The 25,529-nt window shown below is 46.9% G+C and overlaps 1 protein-coding gene and 1 long non-coding RNA gene across 5 annotated transcripts in view; both read right to left on the bottom strand.

Moving 5' to 3' along the window:
• Positions 1–25,529, bottom strand: part of CAPZB (capping actin protein of muscle Z-line subunit beta) — a 67,408-nt gene that overhangs the window by 17,812 nt on the left and 24,067 nt on the right. For all 4 annotated transcript variants that reach the window (XM_068171569.1, XM_068171570.1, XM_068171571.1 and 1 more), the window contains exons 3-4: positions 14,247–14,368; positions 7,742–7,855 (exon numbers count right to left, since the gene is read on the bottom strand). In XM_068171569.1, coding sequence (XP_068027670.1) covers positions 7,742–7,855; positions 14,247–14,368 — 236 coding nt within the window. The remainder of the gene's footprint in view (positions 1–7,741; positions 7,856–14,246; positions 14,369–25,529) is intronic.
• Positions 17,295–25,528, bottom strand: LOC137461816 (uncharacterized). Its single transcript, XR_010993493.1, has 2 exons — positions 24,892–25,528; positions 17,295–24,799 (listed from the first exon to the last, which is right to left on the bottom strand). It is a non-coding gene; the product is annotated as an uncharacterized lncRNA (long non-coding RNA).

Genomic DNA, 25,529 nt, shown 5'->3' with positions numbered 1-25,529 from the left:
CAACCTCACACCTCAAGGAGGAGGAACAAATTCTTCAGGCGATCAGCTGTCCCTAAATAATTGTTGCCTCCATCCAGCTGTCGAGTGATGAGGCTCAGGAGGCTGTTCTTTAATTTAAGGACAGGCTGGTACCAGGAACGAGCAGGATGTGACACTTCTCCCACTGCTGTGAGTCCAGGGGATTTACGGCTCCTCTCTCCTTCCCTGGCCCCAGGAGCACAACTGTGGATGGAGCCCTTCCACAATCTCACCCAGAGATTAAAATGAGTAAAATGTCTGTGCACGGCCCAGGGGTTTTGCACCCCACTTGATGAACTCAGCCCAAATTATGCTTGGGGGCTCTGTACAGGTATTTTACAGGAATTCTTTCCAGCATACACAGGTGCAAAAATCCCTGGAGCAAACATACCAATCTAGTTAGGTATGTGTAACTTCAATGCCAGTTGTACTTAAAAGCACACATCTGGACCACGGTAGGATGACTCAAACTGCTCAGCAGAGTTGTGAAGTGCAGGAACTCTGCAAGGAAGGAAAACAGTACCCAAACAATGGGATCCTGAAGGCTAAAAGTCTCCCAGAACTTCCCAGTTTGTGCTTTCTAGCACCTTTCATTATTTAATGAAAAGTGCACTGCTCACATTTTCCTTCCCATCCGACTGCTCCTGGCAGATGGAAATTAATGACCAAATCCCTTTGGAGAAGTAACCTGGAAACAGTTCCATCAGCCACCTAATGAGAGGACAAGGGATCGCTCTGGAACGTGCTCAAACGAGGGCCTGCTTCATTAACAGCAGGAAGCTCCCACTGCTTCCAAACCCTTCTCCCACGGCCATCCTTGGGCAGCACAGACACTGCTTCAGCCACCCCCAGTCTGCCACATTCCAGACTCTGCCAGCTGCAATCCAAACGTGGATAGGAGGGGAAGAGACAGCAGAAATCTTCTGTGTCATGGTTTAAGTTTGGCAAAATCTTTGGAGGCTGCAGATTTCATGTGACATCAATTCTCTAACAGAAGAATTATTTATCAGATCTGCCACAAGAAGGCTGCTGCTGTTTAAGTCACTCTGTCTTCAAATTCCATCATTAAAACACTGTACATTTGTGAGGACATGAGGTAAATAATACAATACAAAGTATTATTAGAGACAACCAGTTCAAAAATTCCAGATCACAGTAAACTGACAGTTTAAAATTTCATCTCATTTTTGAACGTAAGTCAGTTCTTCCTAGGGATTTAAAGCCTTCAGAGAGCAGTGTTTGAGGACAGTGCTGCATCATCAATGCTGACCTCCTAATCCAAGTGTTCAGTTTTTATGTAATTACAGAGAACTGTGGGAACCCAAGGGAAAAACTCCTCTCCACCCAACATCTCCGATTCAGAAGATAAGAATGCAGTGTGTGCAGAGCTGCTCCAAAATGGAACTCCCAAAGAAAAAAAATCAGATGAAAAGCAACTGATTCAGTCTTGCAGCATGCCAGTACATTTAATTTTCCCTCTTTTCTACGAAGATTCCCTAATTTGTGTAGTATTTATCAACAACTTCGATATTAATTCTGCTCTGAGCTGCCTATGGGGACGCTGAGGAGGGGATCCCATCACTGCTCTGTTTTCTACATCTGAGTAATTTCCTTGGGAAAGCAGCATGGCTGTAACTCCAAAAGCACACAGACATGAAAGCAGAGAAAGTCCTGGTGGTTTAGACCTGTCTTAGGAGACTTCATCTCACCATTATTAGCCTGACCCGAGGCAAGAATCTCCCTGATGACACGATGCCGATGTCACACCCTACGGTGCAGATCCCCAGGCAGCAGAGGGATGCACAGGCAGTTTCCTTAGTGCTGGGATGCACAACAAACCCATCTGGATTCAATCTGCAGGGCCCTGGCTGTGCAAGCCCCAGGAACTCCCATGCCCAGGAGAAAGCCAGCACAAAGGGCTGCAGCAGTAATGAGGAACAGGGAGCTGATGGCAATAAAGTCACTTCAAAGCTTTCCAGGGGCTTCCAGCTCAGGCAGAGCAGGTTTGCATCTGAGCACAGACACAGGGCTCATAAAGGGCTCACAGCTGCCAAACCCCCCAGTGAGCTCCAACCCCATCCAACCTGGCCTTGGACACTGCCAGGGGCTGGGCATCCAGAGTTTCTTTCTCTGGGCACCCTGTGCCAGGGCAGGCTGTGCTGAAAGCAACGCCCTGGTGACACCTCTTACACCTGTCCTTGGTGGAATCAGGGCTGTTCCATGCACAAAGTACAGCAAAGCTGGTCAAACAGATGAATGCAGCACTTGCTACAAACCCTGTGAGAAGTGCAGAGAATTCTGTGAGTTGGCCTGAGCTCCACCGAGAGGCTCTCGGGGTCTGTCAGGGAAGCAGAACTCGATGACACTGCAGCAGATCTCGGAAACAGCTACAGCCCAAGGGCAGCACTAATAGAGGCTCCCATTTTTTCTTATCAGGACAAGTGCAATAAGGCCGTGCCAGAGGTTGTTCAAGCACACAATCCAAAATAAACTAGGGAAAAGGGTAAAAACAGCTAAAGAAAGTTGAACTATCCAGCAGTTTATGGGACATCTGAACATGCTCAGTGCAGATGATGGCACAAAATGAGACATCCCTGAAGGCCAGCAAAGCCAGGCTGTTCCACAAGATTAAACAGAGTAATAAAAACAAAAACTACACTCAGGCCTGAGCACTCTAAAAATGAAGGGGCAGACTCATCTGTCACTGGGACTTCACTGCTGTACCTGCCCAAGCCCTGGCCAAAGGCTCCTCAACCCACACACGGCTGAGGCAGGGCCCAGGGAATTCCTCCTCCAGAGCAGGGAAAGGCAGTGGATGCTCAGCTGGCTGCAAAGAGCACCCGTGTTCCATCCACAGCACAGGAATTGCCACACTGCAAAGAGCAGAGGCCTGGGGTGCCACCCTCAGCACCGCTAACACTATCCAAAACTGGAATAACTGTTCTGGACTAGATTCCAATCAAAATTCAATAATAAAAGGATTACACACAACAAAGACATTTCAGAGGTCAATCCTCTCCCAGACCTACTTCCACTCCTACCAAATTCCTGGTCCAGAGCTCTAATATAACAAACTGAAAATGGATCAACATCAAAACAGCGACAGAAGCAGAAGTTCAAAAGGTTTCATTGCTCACTCTGCTGAGGAAACTCAAAATCTTAATCAATACAAACATTTTTCAGGAGCAGAACGATTAAGATGATGTTTTATCTTTTTTTTAAAGCTGTTAAAAATCAAAAGCACCAATAAATCCAATTTAAGCCACAGAAAAAAGGAGGAATAGCTTTCTCAATGCATGTCACTCACTAAACCAGTCCCAAGTTGCCAAAACTCATCCTGTTTGCAGACAGATCAGCAGCATCCTTCCCAGGGGAGGTCTATTTAATCACTTCAGAAATTATTTCTTCCAGACAACAAAGAGCCATTAGATTACTTAATTAAAGGCCTGATTATCTCCAACCCAAAACAAGGGAAGGCAGAATCTAAAATGGGGAGATTTAACCAGCTGCCCTGGTCCTCATTATGCTTTGATTTCAATCAAGCACACACACGTCAAGCAAAGGGCAATAAATTACAACCATGTGTTGGAAGAAATTATCTTCACCATATTGGAAGTGGAAAGCCAAGGCTCTAACTGAGTGGTGTAAGATATTAGACTTCCATCTGGGAATAATAACCTACTGAACATAAACATACCAGAGCATTAGCTCCAGGCACTGCTGGAGTTAAACCTGGCAGCAGGAGATGGAAATGGAACAGTTGTTTTTTGGGAAAGTGACATGGATTTTGGTAAAACAGATAACCAAGAAACATGCTTCTTGTTTAACACAGAGAACAGAGAGGGAACTACAACCTGGTGTAATTCCTCTTTAACCCAAATGCCTCCAGAAAGGAAAGGTGGGAAACTCCAGAGATACAAATGTAGTTTGCACTAAAACAGACACTTAAGGCCAATTCAGCACTGGCTCACAGGCACTGAAGGTTCAGCAGAATTGTCCTTCTCCAGCTTACATGATTTTATTACATGCAATATTACAAGACTTCCCCCCAAACTTGTTTTGACACTACAGTCACTCAGTGGCCATTAAGCTTTTGGGGACAAAAATGGATTTTAAGGTCCCTAGCAAGCAAATCTGACTGGATTATTCCATACAAACTGTTAACAAACCCACAACAGGCTGTTTCCCTCAAAACACCCACGACAGCAGGTGCCAACCCCTTGGGAAATGGCAAATACAATGCAGTGACTCACTGAACGTAGGTGGAGACTTACCACACCTGATGAAAAGAGAAGTCTAAAAAGGAAAGGTGTGTGGGCCAAATGGGACTGACACAAGGAAGAACTGAAGAATCTGAAGTGCTGGGAGAGGCCTGAGATGAATTCTGTGAGATATCAGCACTTTCTGTGTTAGAGGTAAAAGGGGAGCTGATCCAGGGGAGGGTGGGACCGCATGGGGAGAGCAGAGTGGGATGGAGATGTTCTCTAAGTGCCCATTTATCTACAGATGCTGGGATGACCAGCACCAGGTGTGTTTGGAAGCTCAGGAGTGAAGTGAGCCCTGTGCACAGCAACCTCTGAGAGACCTGGGGTTGTTCAGCCCGGAGAAAGGAGGTTCTGGGGTGACCTGGCTGGGGCCTTCCAGTGCCTGAAGGAGCCAACAGGAAAGATGGAGAGAGATTTTGGACAAGGACAAGAGGGAATGGCTTCCCACTGCCAGAGGGCAGGGTTAGATGGGATATTGGGATGGAGTTGCTCCTTGTGAGGATGGGCAGGCCCTGGCACAGCGTGCCCAGAGAAACTCTGGCTGCCCCTGGATCCCTGGAATTGTCCAAGGCCAGGCTGGACAGGCCTTGCAAAAACCTAGGACAGCAGAAGTTGTCTAGCAAGTCTGGACACAAAGCCACTACTTGCTCTGAAAAACCCAGCAGCAACTCTCATTACAGGAATAAAATGCCTGAACAGCCCAGGAAGTTCAGGCAGGCTGGGATCTGGTGTTCCCTGTGAGTGCTGTGATTACTTTTGTATTCACTGTTACCTCTCTTGCATGAAACAGCAGCTGTGGTTACAGAGGCAGCTCAGAAACATTCTCTGCCCCACAGAGGGACAGAACAGCCTCTTCAGGGACTGCTGGTGAGGAGATGATGTGTCAGGTTTGAGGCTTCTCCCTCAGCAGCATTTTCATCCTCTTCATCTGCAGCCACTGCACTTCAACTGGTATTTTTTAAGAAAGAATTTATAATGTGACTTATCAATTAGCCTGGTGTCCCCTGTGAAGGATCTGTGTGGGCAGGCAACCTCACCAGAGCAGAAATGATGAAAGCCTCTGCAGGTCAACACAAAATGTAGATTTTCTGCACACTGCTTACAGACTGATCCCTGCTCCTGGAAGGTGAACCTGGAATAGATGTCCCCATCTAAGAGTAACCAGAATTTCTACAAAAGATACAGTCCTAAGGACTGCCAGCATGCTCAGCTCTTTGATTAACCCATCAAAGAGCCTGAAGTATCTCCCAGTGCTGGGAAAGCTCTGCTGTGCCTGGCTCTGGAATTGGGAAGGACACAGGTTCCTGGCCCAGGATGCCCTGTGCCCTCCCTCCCCACCTCCAGGAGCTGCCAGAGCAGTGACACTGCCAGGACAGTGACACCTCCATGGACTCTGCCTGGCCCAGCCCCACTGCTGGCTTTACAGGCAATCCCAGGGTCAGCTGCCAGCCCCAGCAGCCACGGAGTGACATCCCTGGCACTGCCACCTCCCACCACAGCCCTGCCCAGGCAGCCCCAGCAGCCACGGAGTGACATCCCTGGCACTGCCACCTCCCACCACAGCCCTGCCCAAGCAGCCCCAGCAGCTGCTCCGTGAGGAATTGCTGCAGTCATTCCCAACCCAACGTGCTGGCAAGAGCAGCACTGAAGGAAGCTGGCACTTGTTGCCACCTCTGAATTCCCACCCTCTGGTCTCCAAATAAAAATCAGGCTTCTGCTGTCAAAACACAAAAATCCAATTGTCTTATTCAGAAAAGTGCAGAGCCCAACTGCAAGAACAAAAGCCTGTTTCTCCCCACATCTCTGCTGGAGGTAAAGTACAAATCCCGATTTTAAGCACAACAAACCCTTCAGACACTGAGGTTAAGTTTCCTAAACTTGGCAAATTCTTTCCACAAACGCCACAATTTTTTTACACTGCTCAGCCAAACATTAAGCCACCCCTGTCCTTTTTTCCTCCTCCACTTTTGGGATCACAAGAAGTGTTCTGTGCTGGCCCCTGTGCCCATAGTCTGACCTGTCCTCCTGGCTGTGATCCCTCCTGGGTCCCCTCTGACCATTCCTGCCTGTAAAACCTGCACAGAAAGATGGAATTTGGAACAAGATCACCTTTTCCTTCCACACAATACATGAAGACTGTTACATAAAGGTACTGCTGTACCCCACACTGAGCAGGGCTCAGCAGATTCACCTCAGTCAGAAACCTGCCCTGGGCTTTCCTTTCAGCAAATTCAAGCTGTTTAAAGAAGTTATTGTACCCAGCCATGACTTCATGGTCATCTGAGCAGAGAGGGATTTAAAAAGACAACCTTGGTTCCATAAACCTCCTCATTTTCATCTCAGGGTATTAAAAATCTTATTGGTCCTGCTCTGCTCTGCATCTGGGGAGTAACTGCAAATTTGGCTTTGCTGAATATGCAAAATTCCTTTCTTCCAGTCAGTTCAGATACCAATAACAACTGTTACTTGCAAGAGAAGTTGGAGAGCTATGAAAATAATGCACTAAAAAGTAAAAATTTGATACCTGTAACAGAAGTGTGATGCTTAACACATTTGGACAGGCTGCATTTACACTGAGCCACAGAACCCAGCAAGAAAAGTTCCTTCTAATATGCTTCTGTCAGCACTGTAACATGACCAACTACATCTAAGGCTGTGTTTTATCTCCCTTTTCAGGCAACATGAAGCAGCAATGAAGTTTGTTCACTTTTTTCATGGTCTTTAGGCACCTTCCTAAGAAAGTGTCCCAGGAAAGGGTACATTTACTGGTTCACTTTGTTTTGCAACACTCACTTGCTGTGTAGTTTTAGCATAGCTTTCCACCCCAGCACTGCTTATGAGAACACAGAATACAGAGCCCACAGCTCAACCTGATCACATCCCAAGGATGTGGAGGTAAGTGCAGTGCAGGACCAGTGCGGGCCCAGTTTACAGAAAAATTGTTCAACTGGTAACTCACCCAGACAGCTTCCTATTGCTGCTTTAAAAAGCCACTGCCTAATCTCCATTGATCTCACACGTGCTCCATTAATTCCTTTGTTTTACACCTGTTTCATCAGACAGGACCTGAAACAAGCATCCTGCAGCAGAAGTACATGAATCCCTGCCCAACTGCTGCACTTCAGCCTTCAGTGCCTGTCGTTTTACTGGGAGATGTGAGAGCTGCTGCTGCACTCAGATTTTTTAAGAGTACAGCCTTGAGGGAATGGAAAATGCAGATGGTTTAAGACTGAACTTAGAGATCAAAGAGAAGCCAGGTCATGCCAGGACAAAGAGAACATCAATCTGCTGAAGGAGGAAGGAGGTGGGAAAGCACCTCAGCATCTGCCTCTGGCACTAGCTGACAGATTTGATCAGGTCTGGCATCACAAACCCAGCGCTGCCTCCCCCCCAGCCTGCCCCAGGGGACACAGACAGACACACAGACAGACGGGGCTCTGAGGGTAGGACTGACATACAAGTCTCTGTACTGGTCAAAGGCATTGTTGGCTTCCACCTCCAGCTTGCGCAGGCGAGCCGAGGGCATGGCACCGTCCTCCAGGGGAGGGTCGTACTTGTTGCTCCAGGGTGACCTGCAGGGAGACAAGGAAAGGGACAGTCACACCAGGGGACAGGAAAAACAGTCAGAGAGTGTCTTAGGCTGGAAATGGGGGTGTGAATTCTATTCCAGTCTGTCAGAGGTGGGGCAGTTATCTTCTGTTCATTGGGCAGTTTTCTTTATCTCTTCCACAAATCCTCCCTCCAGGAGATATCTCCTGTTAATAGGCCATTAGTTATTAATTATCTTCTGTTCATGGGCCATTGAGTGTCCTTGCATGGCTGAGAAAATTCCATCATCCCAGTGGGAGACGCTCCACCCAGGGGGAGGAGCCAAGCATTCCTACCTGGATACAATCTGAGATTTTGGGACACCAGGGCAGCCTTCTCCACTGCATTCCCAGAGGAGCAGCTCTTTCCCACTGCATTCCCAGAGGAGCAGCTGTCTTCTCCACTGCATTCCCAGAGGAGCAGCTCTTTCCCACTGCATTCCCAGAGGAAGCCCAGGCCCATCTACACCACCACTGGATCTTCAGAGGAAAACTCCACCCTTCCCCAGGATCCCTGCTCCAGCAGAAGCCCAGCTGGCACTGCAGGAGGGCTGAGCCACCTTGGAATGGGACTGCTGCCACCACCCTGAGCCACAGGCTGCCAGGGCCTGCTCTGACTCCGGCAGTGTTGTTTTGTGTTACTGCATTGTTTATTTTAAAATTTTTCTTCCCTAATAAAGAATTGTTATTCCTATTCCCATATCTTTGCCTGAGAGCCCCTTAATTTCAAAATGATAACGATTCAGAGGGAGGGGGTTTACATTTCCCATTTCAGGGGAGGCTCCTGCCTTCCTCAGCAGACACCTGGCTTTTCAAACCGAGACAACGAGACAGAGCCTGCTCACGGCCCCGAGGCTGCCAGAGTTCCCAGGAGCATCTGGACAACACTCCCAGGGATTGCTGGGGTGTCTGTGCAGGGCCAGGAGTTGGCCTGGATGGTCCTTGGGGGTCGCTTCCAGCTCAGGCTATTCCATGGCTCAGAAAGGTTTCGTATTGGTGGGTCTGACCTCATCCACAGATGCGGAACTTCCAAAAAAACCAAAAGGTGCCCAGAGCAATCTACCTGTAAGAACTGCACTCTCCACAGCCATTTCAAACACTGGCAAAAAGGGGACACTGAGCCCTCAAAACTCACCTGGGGGTCATTCCCTGGCTTCAGGTTTTCTAGATAAAAAAAAATCTCTTGGGTTTCAATCTGTCCCTTCTTATATATTCAACAACAAGGCTTCAGCTATTGAACTTTAAATATTAAAAACTGTTTTCATGCAAATACAAATTGATTGTGTAGTTTACTTAGGATCTGACAGTATTTGAGTCAAACAGTGCTGGCTATGATTAAGGTCCACAGTGTCCTCCACTATTCTGCTTTGAAATAAACTCCACCTTTAGCATAACATTAGGAAACCGTTTGAAGGATTTAACAGGGTTTGTAAAGCTGCAGGTTTTACAACAATTTCTGCAGGTGTGGAAGAGATTTTTGTGTTCTTAATGAAAGATTTGGTATTAAAAGATTAATGGAACTCTTTGCCCATCTGCTTGAGGCTTTTATAACTCCCATTCTGGAAACCTGCATTTTGCTATTCATTTCCCCTTGGAGTAACCAACTTACACATAGCACTGCTGGCTCAAAGAAAAACACCTCCACCCTTTACTCCCCCTTCCCCACTCACTTTTCCCAGCCCCTGGCTGCACCACCAGGTCCCAGTGTTGGCCACAGGGAAAGGCTTCTTCTCTTTGCCACTCATTTCTCAGAAAGGCAGCGGGCTCTGACACCTGTTTGGTGCAAAGCACAAAGCCTCTGCTTTGCTCCCACAACTCCTCCTGACCATACCTGACAGGCAAGGTGAGACCAGGGAAAGTGGAGTTGTGTCACTTCCACCCAAGTGATATTTTCAGGTCATGATTTTCATCTCAGGGCTGTGTCCAGTTCTGGGCCCTCACCACAAGAAGGACCTGGAGGGGCTGGAGCGTGTCCAGGGAAGGGAACGGAGCTGGGGAAGGGTCTGGAGCACCAGGAGCAGCTGAGGCAGCAGGGAAGGGGCTCAGCCTGGAGAAAAGGAGGCTCAGGAGGGACCTTGTGGCTCTGCACAGCTCCTGACAGAAGGGGACAGCCGAGGGGGTCGGGCTCTGCTCCCAGGGAACAGGGACAGGAGGAGAGGGAACAGCCTCAGGCTGGGCCAGGGCCGGCTCAGGGTGGACACCAGGAGGAATTTCCCCGTGGAAAGGGTGCTCAGGCCTTGGCAGGGGCTGCCCAGGGAGGTTTGGAGTGCCCATCCCTGGAGGTGTCCAAGGATGGGCTGGACGTGGCACTCTGTGCTCTGGGCTGGGGACAAGGTGGGGACTGGTCAAGGTTGGACTCAATGGTTTTGGAGGGTTTTTCCAACCTCAGTGATTCTGGGGTTTCGTGATTTAAACAGCTGCTTAAAATGTGGTTGCTTTGGAGAGGAGTCAACAGCCACAAGATCCCAGCTGGGTCAGGCTGGAAGGGCCCAGAGGGCCTCATCTGGTGCCACCTCCCTGCTCCAGCAGGGTCAGCCAGGGCACAGGACTGCGTCTGGATGGGTCTGGAACATCTCCAGTGAGGGACACTCCGCAGCCTCTCTGGGCAACGCATCCCAGAGCGTGTAAGGTTGTTCTTCCTCGTGTTCAGGTGGAGCTCCCTGGAATCAGTCCCTGCCCGATCCTCTGGTGCCACTGCTGGGTCCCATGGAGCAGAGCCCTGCTCAGAGCCCCCCTTCAGACAGGGACACACAGGGATGAGGTCCCTTCTCAGCTCTTTCCTCCCTCCTTTACCTAAAATCTCTGAAAGAGATTCACATAAACCCCCCCTGGTGCTCCCAGATGGCTCAGCTGCTGCAGAGGGTGAGCAGGCAGCTCCTGCAGAACCACTGGGAGATGCTCCAAGTGCAAACACCAAAGCTCTTCCCCTGGCTGCAGGAATGGCACTGAGGGGCAGCCCAAACAGACCCTTCCAGCCAGCAGCTTGTGGCATTTTCATCCTGCTCCAGCTGGAGCCAGCAGCAGCTTTACCAACCAAAAAAACTCCTAACACAGCCCTGTATTTTTTATTTTTGTGGAAATGCACTCACAACACATTTAAACACTTAACTGGAGGCTATTTGAAGAAAGACAGATGGACAAGCACTTAAATTTCAAAAGTCAGACCTCTAATTTCCCCAAAAGAGAATGGTTTGTGTTTCAGCTAACAGGTTTCAGTGTTGTTGGCCCCAAATACCCCATAAGAATTCCATTTAACAGAGTGATCAAACACACTTCGAGTGGAAATGTATGGACAAAGTCAGCAACCTTGAAGTCTAATATTAAAAAATAAAATTAATAAAAGCTCTGCCTTCACAATGTGGATTCCATGACTGTTTGATATCCTTCACAAACCTTTGTTATTCCAGGAGCACTCACAGAAGTACCTGTGAGACTCCCACAAGCAGGATTTAATAATATGAAGAAAATAAAAATTATCTATTTATGAAGATCCAAGGAGACTCCAAAAATCCACCTTCTAGTCTGATCCATGTTCAACATGGACCAAACCAAGTCTGTCTAAACATAAGGAAAGACTAAACTGTGATGGGCTAAGCATTAGGATATTCACTTCTCACAGCAGCCTTTTTTCCAGGCCAATTCCCAGTCAAATTGCAAAGCCACTGGAAAAACCCAACCCCATAAAACTGATTCCCAGTGAGAAAGTCTGACTGCCCAGCCCCACCTCTCCTGCTGAAGCACAGCAAGGCTCATTTGCCCACGGAATGCTTGGAAACTCTTGGATTAAAAGTATTTCTTGCTAAAAGAAATGCAATTAGCAACCTGTCCAATAGGAAGGAAAGGTGTTTAGCTTGGAGCGTGCAGGAACTGGGGATGCAGCACGTGTCAGGCAGGGAAAAAGATTCCCTGGTACTTCTAATTGAGCTTGTGGGTCTGAAAAATGGCTGTGGAAATATCAAAAGCTTTTAAAGGCCCAGTGAACTCCTCCTAGATCTTGGCCTAATTGATTAAATTAGTGTAAGAGCCACTTCCCAGTAACAACTGCAGATTTTATGAGGTATGAAGCAGTGTCTGGACACAGGCACAGAATGGGATTAACATGCACAGGGCAGTGCTGCTGGGGTTTCAAAGGCTTCTGCTGTGGGCTGAAGGAAAGAATTTACTTCATGAATCAGAGCTGGGACCAATCAATTCCAGAAGGAAGAATCACTTCAATCCAGAACGCCTGAATCAAAAGCCTTAGGAACAGGATTCTTTCATGCCAGCAATTAACACATGGTGCCTGTTCTAGAGGAACAAATGAAAGAGCTTTTCTGAAACCTTATTACTTAATAAGTCCCGAAAATTTCAAAGTGATTTTAAAAACCAAATTCCTCCTGCTTCCTTATAGCTATTTAATACCTTCTCAGAAAGAGATGGAGCAAATTTCAGAGGCAGGAGTGACACTGACCTTAGAGGAAGGGCTGTCATGTGCCCTAATTAAACACAGGGGTTATTAGTGATCGCACCGTGTCCCATTACTGTCTAACCAGTGCCTTTCCAGCTCCCTGTGTCCCTGGTGATTGATGTCCACATCAGCAGCCTGAGCAGGATGCAAAGGGGCTGCAAGAAACACCACAACTTCAGGGAGAAAGCATCTTTTGAAAGATCCACAAGAAATTCAGGATTTAATCCTTCCTCCTGCCTCTGCCAGAGGGGCTGCATCTGTGTGGGTACATCTGGTGGGGGGCAGAAGCTCTAAACTCCTATTTTATCCACTAATTCAGAACTGATTACATTCAAGTAGCTGCTAACGTGGATCTAACCAGCTGGGGCACACTAAATTAGTGCAAAGTGCTTTTATAGAAGGCACCAGGCTCTTCTGTAGAAGGCTGGAATAGTTTATAAATATGAGATTAGTGCCCTAAAGAACATGAGTGATACTCCACCTTCAGGTCCTGCTCACTGCTGGCCCCCTGCAATAGGTTATATTTTAAACAACTCCTTAGGATTTACACTCAGCCACAACCCAGAGGCACTGTCAAACTCTGCATCCACTCTCCTTCTCCATCTCTTGTTTCTAGGACAAAATGTATCTCAGCATGTTCTCTGTGTAAATCATCCACACACACGTGCTTCACATTAGAGAGGGACCTTTCCTGCAACTCAAAGCAACTGAACCAATTCATCTCGAATCCTTTACAAGCTCACCTGCTTCTGCAGTGATGCCTGAGCCAAAAAAGATTTGTTAAAAAATATTTTCTGAAACTCTACTTTGAAACACAGTTCTTGAAACATTCTGGCCAGATGAATGTAAAACACTACATCAAATCTACACAGAGCAAAGTGAGATTCTTCCTGGAGATAATTCCAAGCACTAAAATGTAAATTATGACACTGAAGGTACAAGGAGAGATAAGTGGAAGCCTGAGAATCATCCCCAGAAGTAGCAGGATGGCAGAGCTGGTAATTCAGGGCAGGAGATGAATGGGGTCCTTACCTCACAGCCCAGCACCCTTTGTTAAGGGAAAGAATAAAAGTGCTGCAGGACACAGAGGTTTCTGGACTGTAAACTCATGATTCTTAAATTAAATATCTGAAACTATGCCACTGTCACTACAGCCATTAAGGAAAGCCAGGCAATGTGAGAAAGGGAAGGGACTATTTAAACATAAATGAAAAACACCATCCCAACTACAAGGTAGAGGAAGATACATTTCCTCCGAAATGTGAAAATTCTGAAATGTGAAAAAAGAGAGACTGTGCTCAATGTGGCAGCCAAAACACCGAAACTTGACTGTACCAGTATTACAGCCCCTCTTGCTTCAAAATCAATTATATGGTAATTATACACAGCTTATAGGGTTCAATTATTTTCATTGGTTTTGTCTCCTCAGAATATATCAGCTATTTTGGTAGATGGGGATTCCTTTTCTTTGGTAAAAACGTTGGGCCAAGATTTTCAAACAGAACTAATGACTCTGAGTCCAAAGTCAGTAAATTCTTTGCAAATCATTGAGTAGAAGAGTCTTTCCCAGCTGGCAAATCCACCCTGTTTTGTACAAGCTGAAGATGATTTTGTTTAAACCCATGGCTTCCATCATCTCTTTTCTGTCATTATCCATTCCAGAGATTTTATAACTTTGCAGTGGTCTAATTTCCTATCAAGGCCATTTCTGCTAGAGAATTGACTAGTTTCAATCCAGAATACAGAAAACAGAGACAAATACATCAGTCACCCACTTTAGCACGGTAACAACAGCACATTTTGGGCTCTAAATCTTTAAATGACTGATGTTTTTCTGGCTGAAAATAAGAGGGAGAAGGGCCTGCAAGGCCTGCCCATGGATGTCATTTAGAGAGCAGCAGGCAGCCCCAGCTCTGGCTGGGAACTCACCTGTACGAGTCCCCATCTCTGTTGTAGTCACACAATAGATAATCCTTCCCCACCACCTTGTCTCGTGCAATCTTCAAGGGCTGATCCACAGAGGAGAGGAGATCCTCACACAGGCTCGGGACCTGCAGGGGGGGAGCAAACAGGGAGGGGAGAGAGGGCGACACGTTAAGGTTGGAAGGCACTGGCACCCCTAAGAACAGCTTTTGTTATTAACAGCCCACATCTGTCCCAAAGCCAAAACTCTTCACGAAATCACTTCACTTACAACACACCCCTGTGCGCTCACCTCCAATAATTTCAGGTTTAATTACCACCACGTCTGTGGCCCAGCACACCTCAGTACGCACACGCTCCACGTTCACTCTGTGCCAAGGCTGGCCAGGGCAGTGACTGCCCAGGGCTGGTGGATAAAGGTAAATATTTACACGGAGTGGGAGTGAGGGAGCTGCTAAAGGAATCCACCATCCACAGGCTGGAGTGAGCTTTCCCAAGCTCCCACTCTGGGTCAAGCTCAGAGCAGTCTCCAGGGAGGTAGCCAAGCATGACCAGGCAGGCTAAGGAGAATAAACGTGTCTGCGTGCGTGCACGTGTCGAATCCAACACACCTCCTGCACGCTCCACAGCTCCCCTGGATCCGGGACCCAACTGCCTCCCTGCCCTGCACGTGGATAAAGACAAGCTCTGCTTGCAGCGTGGCAGAGGGCCTGTGATGTCCTGCAGGGACGTGAGGCTCCATGTCCCTGCACACACTTCAGGTAACGTGCAGCCCTGTGCCCCAGTCCAGCCCAGGGACCACCAACAATCATTCCTGCAGCTGCTGTCCTCCAACAATCAGTGCATCGTGTGCTTCCTGCTGGAACAACAGTCCAGATTTCACTGCAAGAGAAATGGACTGAAGCAAAATGCCCTTTCCTAACAACACAACAGGACCACAGGGCAACTGGCACGTTCTTGAACAGATTGGTAACAATGTGCTAATAAAACAAGAAAGAAATAAGCAGTGGGGAATGTCTTCTGCATATCACTCTGCATCATAGAGATGAAAACCTGACTGAGAACATGAGGACAAAAGGCAATCAAGGGCAAAATTAATCATGGAGTGATGAATTCACAACTCATAAGAAATGAAAAGCGGAGGGAGGGAGGAATAAAGAAAACATGGAAATGTGCTTTCTTCTCTTCAAGCCGTTGATTCAGTGAATGGATTAACACCATTTCAAAGGAAAGAAGCCTAGAGGAGAAAAAACAAATTTGGGGTGCAACAGCCCTGAAACTATTTTAATGCACTAGACTGGACAGAAGAGCTCAAACCGCCCAGAACAAAAACATTCCTAATCCCAAGAACAAGGCAGTAACACACAGAGGATAACAGTCAGAGCGAGCAGGGACACACAAACCAATGTGACTATGAAAAATAATAAATAAAAAAAAAAATCCTAAATGGAAATGACAAAACAAACTGCGGCTGCCTTATCCCTGGAAGTGTCCAAGGCCAGGCTGGACAGGGCCTGGAGCAACCTGGGACAGTGGGAGGTGTCCCTGCACATGGCAAGGGTGGCACTGGATGGGCTTTAAGGTCCCTCCAACCCAAACCACTCCATGGCTCTCAGATGAGACCAGCAAGTGATGCAACAGCTGACCCACACAATCAATCCTTAGATACGTGAAAAATCAGAGGCAAACCAAGACATGGTTGATAAAGTGCTGAAAAAGCTGAAATATTCATCTGAGCGTTTTTATTTTGGTTTCTACACACTGTCATGTGGCTGTGAGTGAGAACTGCAGAGCCCAGACCAAGAGCAGGGCAGTTCAGGATTTAACTCAGCCCAGGGCTCTCATGGGAGTTCCTCCTTTGGTACCTGCAGGCCTGGCTGAAGAGGCCCCAAAACCACAACACATTCCTGGGTAAACAGAAGTGGACAAGCAACAGCAGCTTTTAGGGAAATTCTTCCTTTTCCTGAGACCAGACAGCCCAAACACTTCCAGGGGCTGATCCAAATCAGCAGTGTGGTGGCATAAGGAGGGTGAAATGATCTGTGTCTGTGAGCACATCTGGCTCCCCTCTGTCCCTCCATTCTCTTCCCCATTAACCATTTGTTTTGGGTCAACTCTTCAGGCTGACAGCAACTCAAGCTGCCTGCTTGACCTTCAGATAGAGCCCAGCCAGCCCAGAGCAGCCCAGCACTGGAGCTGGATCCAGAGGTGACCAGTGGAACACATCCCTTGGCCACGAGCCCATCGGCCCAGGGAAATGCCCAGGAACAGACTCCTGGCTCTGACCTGCCTTTGGGATGAGCAATAGTGATGAAAACAGAACTGGGGGGAAGTGGCTTTTCCCAGCCTCTGTTTCCACTCTGTTTCTTTGGGAACAGCCTACACTACACGTGTGGTAAGGGAGCATGAGAGGCCTCGCTGTGCATTCCTTCAACCCCAAATATCCACACAAAGCATTCTCACAAGAAACTCAAACCCGAGGCCAAGTTGATTCCCCTGCAGAAAAGCTGAATTTACAACTCTTATAAAAAAACCCCTCACAAGTAACTTTTAGATTTAACTTTCTTTTAAGAACAGCACATGCCGGGTGTGGGGTTTCTGCAGGGCTCAGAGCACACAGTCCCATACTGACTAGAGGAACTTGTAACCCATTGTTTTTTTAAGATGCAATCTACTGAACTAAACTTATCTGTGGACGATTTGGTAACAAATATTCATGAGCAGGGTCTCTTTCCCAATTTCTGAGGGTTGTGGTTATTCCTACAGCCGTAACAGTGACTGCATTATCTCACACACTTACTGGAATATAATACTGCACTGTATTATAACCCTGCATTGTAAAACAAGCCGTATATCCCATCTCCTTGGTACAGACACTCCACAGGACTTCAGGCAATCTATTCTTTTCCCCTTCTTGTCTCTCGGAATAAAACAGAAGAAGAAAACCTACTCATCTAGTTTGGAAATATTAGAAAATTTCTACACTATGTATAAAAAGAACAGATATTCCAGCTGATGGAATTACTTGTGTAATTCTAATTATTGGAAAAGCGCCCAGGTGTGGCACAGTTACTCCAAGAATGTAATCTTTATACTATTTATTACATCAACTGTACTTCCTAATAATGAATTTACAATTTATGCACACTGCCTTTCCTCTTCTACTCTTGAAAACTGCCTACAAGGCAAAGGCAGTAATATGAACAAGGTAATTTGCAGCTTTAAACACTTCAGGTTTATGTTCATGAGACTATGACTCCTGAATTTTGGTCCTTTGGATTCTTTTCCATGTCAAGTATTGAATCTTACTAAAACATTTAAATTACTGTTGTGCACATTCAGACTCTTGCAGGATTCAGTTTATCTTCTGATCCCAGCAAAGGCAACTCTGCTTGGAAGGCAACTGATGCTCTGAGTTTTCAGCAACAGTGGATTTGTGAACTTTTCTTGTTAAGGTTGCTCTATGTCAACTGAAGAGCCAAAACTCACTCAGGTGCCTGAGCACTTATCTACAGCAGTCATCACATGTGGAATTTCGACTTAAATTTAGAAACACAAGAATTAAGCCACTCCTCAGGACAAACTGAAACACCAAAGCAGTGCTTTTGTTCCATTCATCACTGCACTACAGATAAATGTCACTGTGGTGCAAACACTGGAGGACGAGGTTCTTTTATAAGCAAAGACTGGGCTCCCACCTCTGTTCTGACACAATCTTTTCCCACTCTGAGCACTGCAAGGTCACATGCAGAACACAATCTGCACCTTGTATCTCCAGCTAAAGGCCAGCAGTAATGTCACCTGGCCCTACTGCACCCTTGTTCCCCCAGATCAGCTCTCAGTCATCTCTTCTGGTGGCTCTGGCTACTCAGGAAGTGAGACCACCCTCAATGTAAATTGGAAAGAAATAAAGGAGATCTGGGGCTCGGCCTGGAAGAACAGCAGCATCATTCAGAAGGAACAGGGCACAGTGTTTGGGGGATATTTTTTTCCAAGGAGATACACAAAGGATGTGTAGTGCAGAGGAAAGAAAACCTGAATGAGAAAGTGAGGGAAATGCGTCGAACAAGGATCCTGTTGTCCTGTGTAACCAAATTCTCCAGCAGAGCTGCCCAGGTATGTGGACAGTGTTTTAATTAAGGCAACTGCTCTGCTATCAAGACAAATAATCACTTGTGCCAAAGTGGAAACCATACCCCTTTTGGAGTAGCTAAGCTCAATCATTCCTTCTGGACTCACCTCTTGGTTCAAGGAGCTTATTAGCAATTAAACAATTGCTTCTAGATTATTTTAAAAGTATTTTTAAACAATATCTAAAAAAAATTCATAGAGGAAAGAGGAGCAATACCTCAGTTCTCCATGTCTGACACACAGCCCCCATCCTTTCTTCGACCACACTGAATTGCACCAAATTCTGCACTTCACACACTCAGGACAGCCAAGATTTTGGCTGTGTCCAACCCAGGTGGCTGTTTCCTTCTACAGTCTTGATTGAAATGTACCACATCTACCACTGAAACAGCACCACTCCTGGTGTACCAGTCCTAAGAAAGAATGGTTTTCCATGTTTCTCAGAGGTCAGCATTACTGACTTCCACAGGAACCTTACACACTGGGGAACTATGCTAAATGCAGCAGAATTAAAGATTACACATTTTTTTCCTTAAAGAAGCAGAAGGAACAAGGAGGAACAGCTTCAGACTGAAAGAGATTAAGTTTACTTTGGAAATTAGAAAGAAATTCTTCCCTGGGAAGGTGGGGAGGTCCTGGCTGCCCAGAGCAGCTGTGGCTGCCCCTGGATCCCTGGCAGTGCCCAAGGCCAGGCTGGATGGGGCTGGGAGCAACTTGGGACAGTGGAAGATGTCCCAGCCTATGGCAGGGGTGGCACTGGGTTGATCTTTCAGGACCCTTCCAACCCAAACATTTCTACAATTCCGGGAAGATGAGGCAAATTTCAATTAGCTAAGGAGTTATTCAGATCCATCTGTGTTTTGAATCTGCATCTGCAAGGTGCAGGTGTCTGAACCTGCAGGTATCTGAACCTGCATGTGATGAGAGCAGTTTTTAATTCAAAGCCCCATCCCACCAGGAAGGTGAGTATTTTCATCATGTGTGACCTTCCAACAATAAAGGAGGACACAAGAGCTGCTCCCATGGTTGGGGAAACCCCTCAGACACAGAAGAGTCCATGGAAGCTCCCTGACCCTCTCACAAAATAACCCTCTGGCACACCTCCACGGTTACTTATTTCACCTAATAAAGCATTATTCTGATGTTTCAGGGTCCTTGCACAGCCTCGGATTTTCCTGCTCCTGCAGAAGGCAGGCAGTGCCCAGCAAATGTTGTGGAAGCTCAAGAAGGAAGCCTGGCTCCACTCATCTTGGGCCTAAAACCACCAGTAAAGTCACTCCCACAAATCCACACAGTGCTAAACCTTAATTGGATCCATCACAGCTCCAAAGGCCACACAATCATCAAGCTTTGTTTATGAAATGACACTTAAATGGACTTTTGTATTCAGATACTGTAATACTGATACTGGAAACAGCTCAGTATTATTCATGTACTTGCTCTGAATTCCAGCACTGCAAGAATTGGCAAAACCAAAATTAAGCCAAATGAGCTTTTCTGGAAAAAGACAGATGTTAACAAGGTTGCAAATCCAGTTTTGTCCAGCTAACTGTGTCATAGCAGACATGTCACATTAATTACAGAATGCTTTAATTCAGCTCAAGGAACTACATTTACAAAGGTGAGAATCATTCATAAAACAGGATCCTTGGCTTTCTTCCTGTGCCTTGCAGGATAAAACAGGGCTTTTGCTGGATTCCCCTTCTGAAACAAAAGGCAGCCATCTGGCAGGCACAGCCCGAGTGCCCTGGGCTCTGACTGGTGACCTGCAGGTGAAGGCTCCTGGATCCTATTACCAGTCCCAGGCCCAGGAGCCATCACAGAGTATCAGTATCTTGGGAAGTCCTGACTGCTTGTGTCAGAGTCCAGCTGGGCTTGGAGATATCCAGTAACAATTCAGGGATATGCAGGACATACTCTCTCCAGTGCTATTTCTCTCTCCCAGCTTTCCCCTCCATCCTTTACAGAGGTCAGGGAGGTTTCCATCTTCACACACACTCAGATATTCAAAGAGATATTTTAAGGGTCTCTAACACCAGCAGTGCAGTGGCAGGAGCCTGGAAGACAAAAAGGCTTAAAAATAGGAAGAATAAGTGATATAAGGCCAGAATTTAAATTCCCTTTTCCAATCTCATGCCAGGAAGTGAGGTTGCTAGCTCTAAGCCAAGCATCATATTAACAGTTTACATATATTAATTGCTATCTCCACCTACCATCAAGATATTCAGAGGTAATCTTTGCTGGCTGGAAAAGCTCCTGCTTACAGCCACTCACCAAATGGAAAAACTGGCTCTCAACCACCATAAATTTATTCAGAGAGCCAGAGCCCCTTTCTTTAGCCAACAATCCTTGTATTAGAAACCTGCCTGGCTGCTGGGAGCTCATCCCACAGGTCAGCAAGTCCAGGCAGAACAGCAGGTCAAAGACTCAGCTTTGAGCCCACAGGGCTGTCAAAGCACTTCTGCTTCCACCATCTCTTTTTCAGCTTTCACTGGATCTGATTTTTTGTTTAAAACATCTTCCAGCCTCACCAGACGCTCAGCTGGCCATATGCATCCAATTATTTTATCTCTCCCCGCAATGCTGCAGAGTGCTCAGGCTCTTGGACTCCAAACACAAAAAGCTCCAGTCACATTCTCATGTTCTTTATGGTCTGTGCAGCCCAAGCAGTGCAGTTTGCCTGGGGGTAAATTCTGTAGCTTCATATATCTTCAGTGACTGAAGGCATGCAAGCAGATTTGGGACTTGCCTGGAGCTTGCATGAAGCAACAGCCTGAACTGTGTTCAAATATTTCAAAATCAGAAGTTTTATACATTTTAAGATTCATCACTCCAGGATTTTCTAAAAAGTAACACATTCTACTAAAAATACTTCCGTATTCCCCTGGGATGAGAAAGGAGAGCTGATCACCTCCCAGATCTTTAATTGCAAACAGAGCCTTAAAAATAACCAGCAAAGTTATGACTGCTGTGTCTGTAAAGAACTCTCACTTTAATTCTTCAACGGCAGCATTACTTGGTTCTGTTCTTCAAGAAAGCTTTCACTCTTGGGAACGATTGCTGTTTCAACTGGGAGAGGAGAGGAGAGGGAGAAAGCTGTGGCTGTGAGCAACCCTCCCTCCCTCTCCTGGCGAGCCTGTCCATTCTGTGAGGACCATTTTCTGTCCCCACTTCATGCCAGGCATCTGATTTTCCTGAATCAGCTAGATTTTTCATCTAATTTGTATTATACACACCCAGGCAAACATCCAAATGAAACACTCAGCAGGAAATTTGTACTTGCTAAAGGAACCTGCTTAACTTGCACCAGGACTAAGAGTGCATCAACTTCACACTCGAGTCGAAGACATCAAGGCAATCCTGTCACAGATCTGTTATTTGCTGCACATGGCCCACGAGGACAATAAATACAGTTTCCTTCCACCTTTGCCACCTCGGCCCTCAAAGACACATCACTGAAGCTGTCTGAAGAAAATACCCCAGAAGGACTCTGGAGGCTGCAGCCCTAGACACCACTCACCCACCTTGTCCTGTGCTGCCAAGATGTCCTAGGAAGGGACCCTGCATGGCAGCACTGCCTAGAAGCTGATTCTTCTTTGGGATTTCTCCTGGAAAGAGCACAGCTAAAAGCACAGAGGGCTGACTTTCTGTACAGATTACCTTCAGAGAACGGAAGCAGAAGACCAATTGCCATGGGCTGTTCTGACCTTTCAGGATGAGCTGCTCGGCCACTGGGAAGTGAGCTCTACCAGCTTCCCTCCCTCACACCTCCTGACACTCAGTGCGACTTCATGAGCCACACAAAACCTCACTCAGCTGATCCCAGGACACATTTCCAAGCAGAGAACACCCTCACAGTCCCCTTTCCAGCAGGTGATGAGAACAGATGTGATTCACAGCAGGGTTCCCTGGGAAGCACAGTGAATCAGCAGCTCCTGGACACTGCGAGGCAGTACGGAGGTGACACAGCGTTTTTGTGACACGACACCTGAACTGATGCTCCAAGTGCTGTCACTACACAAAGAATCATTTAGGTTGGACAAGACCTTGAAGTTCATCAAGTCCAACCTTTGACGTGGAGCATCCTCACAACAAACCCATTTAAGAGCAGTGCAATCACCTTCCTCCTCTTTTGGCAACTTCCTTTCAGCTTGGACTTGACCCACTGGTAGATGCTCCAAGGCTCACAGTTTCCAGAGGAGCTCTATGGAAAACTATTCCAATTTAAATCAGTTGTCCTTAAAAAGGCATGTGCCTCCAGCAAACTCGTTCTGTAGAGAATCAGAAGTCCTCTTGCACATTCTGACAGCCTCTGAGTAGTGTATTTACACATAATGACTAATTGAACCCCTAGCAGAGCATTCCATGCCAAGGCCCATTTCCAGCACCATGCACAGCTTCTTTCAGGCAGGACTTCTGGAGGGCTGTGATTGACAAGGTCTCTAATGAACTCTAATTGAAGCCTCAGCAGTCTGAAAAACCCAACAACAGATGTGGTGAAAGGGCAAACCACAAACTGTTTTGCTAATGAATGAAAAGTGTCTGGGCTGATGAGGGCCAGTGACCCAAAAATTCTCTTCTTCCACCCACACTTTTACTTCTGTTCAAGTTTGGGCCATTTCCCTTGTCAGCACAACACTTGGGGGCAGTCATGGACAGTCCTGGACACACTCCATGTATTCAGTTGGGTACCAAGATGCTCTTTTATGAGCCACAAGCAGCAGAACATGGATAGAGGAACAGGGACCTCAGAGAGGGAACTTAGTGTGGTTATCCTTCCCAGCAGGAAGGATAGGAGTGATTTTAAACTGCCAGAGGGCAGGGTTAGATGGGATATTGGGAAGAAACTCCTTCCTGTCAGGGTCTGGCACAGGTTGCCCAGAGAAGCAGTGGCTGCCCCTGCATCCCTGGAAGTGTCCAAGACCAGGCTGGACAGGGCTGGCAGCGAGGTGGTCTCACAGAAGGTGTCCCTGTCCCAGGGAAGGTGGGACTGGATGAGTTTTAAGGTCCCTCCCAACACAAACCATTCCAAGACTCTGGGAAGGAGATGTCTGCTCCTTACTGGTTAGTTTTGGAAAACTCTTTACATACAACAGTATTTCTGAACAATCTTCTGTCCTTTCAGTGGATCTTAAGCAAGCAGCCACCATCAGTCTGGAGACTAAATGCTATAAAAAGACCATGGCACACTGAGCTGCAAACAGACTTCAAGTAATACCCTAAACTTCACCCCAAATACTGACACGAGCCTCTGCTTCACACCTCCTCCACCGTGGCAGTGGACTGAGCAAGGAAACCCAGCACAAGGAAGCCAAGAAGTCAGGGTGCCATGTTTTACAGCTCTTCCCCTCAGTTTACTGAACATGCTCATGCTCATTGTGCATTTGGAGTCTGCCCTTTTTTCTCAAGGAGGTTATTGTCTGCTAATGGGACAAGCAGCAGAATCAAAACTACAGATGTAAAGGTCGGGATGAAATTTGCCAAAAAAAGGTCAAAAATCTATTTGCTTGAGTCTGGCTCATGGTATCTCTGGACCTATTACAGGTGGCAGAGCCCACACTGCTCTTGTCTAACCAGTGCAGACTCCAGGAGCTCAGGCTGAGAGTAGCTGCAGAGCAGGTCTACAGGTGTCTCCACAATAAAGGAATCGTGCTGGATTTAACAAATTATTTCATCTCTGCCCCAGGGGAGGGGCCGCAATGCCTCGTGTGGGGGACACAGACCCTCCTCCCAACAGGCACCAAACTGGTCTGGTTCATGTTACGCTATGAAAAGGAGCCCAGGGAGCGTGTTGCTGATGGAAAGCATGTAGAGCACTAATGAGCACCATCCAAAAGTAATTCCAGCATTTAGAGGTACCCAGCAATTTTCTGAGTCATTAAAAAAATCTCAGACCAATTACACAGTCAAGCTTACCATGGCTGACCAAACAACTCCTTGTTTTGAGTGGTCCTGGGAACTGCTCAAAGCCTGGTACCCACTGAGTCCTCCCTATTTCATCACAAAACCAACCACGTCACACCAGATCAGATCAGTGATTTAGTTACTTGTGCCCTACCTCCAGCAATAGCCACAAAAACAATGCTTTAGGCTGCCAAGGGTTTTGGGGGCACAGATGTAGCCAATTATTAAATGGCTTCAAGAGAGAGAAATAATCCTTTCCTGCAGGGAATAATTTCTTTCCTGACCCCCAGAGCTCTTACCTGTACCTTGGCTTACATAAGTAAAAGAAATGTTTAGAGTTTGATAAATTTAAGTCAGCCACAACTTTTTGACCATAGCTTACCAACACCAGCTTTAGAAGCACTTCCCAACCAAACCTCTACCTGGTGAGCAGCTGCTCTTCTGCACAAATTTAGACGCTTAGGTCAGAGATAAGCCATGTATTTAGAGTGGACAATAGAATCCAGTTTTCCCACTAGCAGACTCTTTACAGATTAAATCCATATTTCAGTAACGCCTTCAGTTACTCCAGAGGCAACTGTGCCTCACACTGTTTTAAGGGACAGTTGGCACTGACCAGGTTCTTACAGCCCAAACATGCATCACAGGATGTGCAACTTGTAATGAGCCTAGAAATCCTTCTTATGTCAGTTTTCCTCCCTAGCAGTGTGTAAAGGACACAAAAGTTCCAGGGACAAGCAGAAAAAAAAGATATCAGACACAAGATGGTCAGCCAGGGTTGGTTTTTGACACTAGACTAGAGAACATCTGAGAGAGCACAAATTATAAATAGATTTGGGTGCTCTCCAGATGCCCAGACATTCTCAGCGGTGTCTTTGCAGCGTGTGGGGCGGCACAACCCCTGCAGCTCCCAGAGCTCCACACAGCAGGCTGTTTATCAGGAGGTAATACCCAGCTGCAAGGGCCTGCATCCATCTGTACACACTGTCCCAAATTCAAACAGCAGCCTCCAAGCTGGCACCTGGGGTGAGTTCATTAGGAGAGCTCTAATGACTGCTCACACTCACTAAGTGTCCCTGCACACACAGCCCAAAACAATCACTGGATTCCTGACATTGCTTGGCCAGTGGTTGTTTGTTCAACCTTGCCCAAAGACAAGGGGACAGACAACTCACCAGACCTTCCAGATGCCCCAGAAGAAGTTCTTACATACCAGGCCTTTGTCAACAGGCACTTCCTGGGGACAGCATGCAG

The sequence above is a fragment of the Anomalospiza imberbis genome, chromosome 23 (assembly GCF_031753505.1).
Source record: "Anomalospiza imberbis isolate Cuckoo-Finch-1a 21T00152 chromosome 23, ASM3175350v1, whole genome shotgun sequence".
In the NCBI taxonomy this organism is placed as follows: domain Eukaryota; kingdom Metazoa; phylum Chordata; class Aves; order Passeriformes; family Viduidae; genus Anomalospiza; species Anomalospiza imberbis.
The sequence above is the reverse complement of the archived record's forward strand: the minus strand, read 5'-3'. Positions and strand labels throughout refer to the sequence as shown.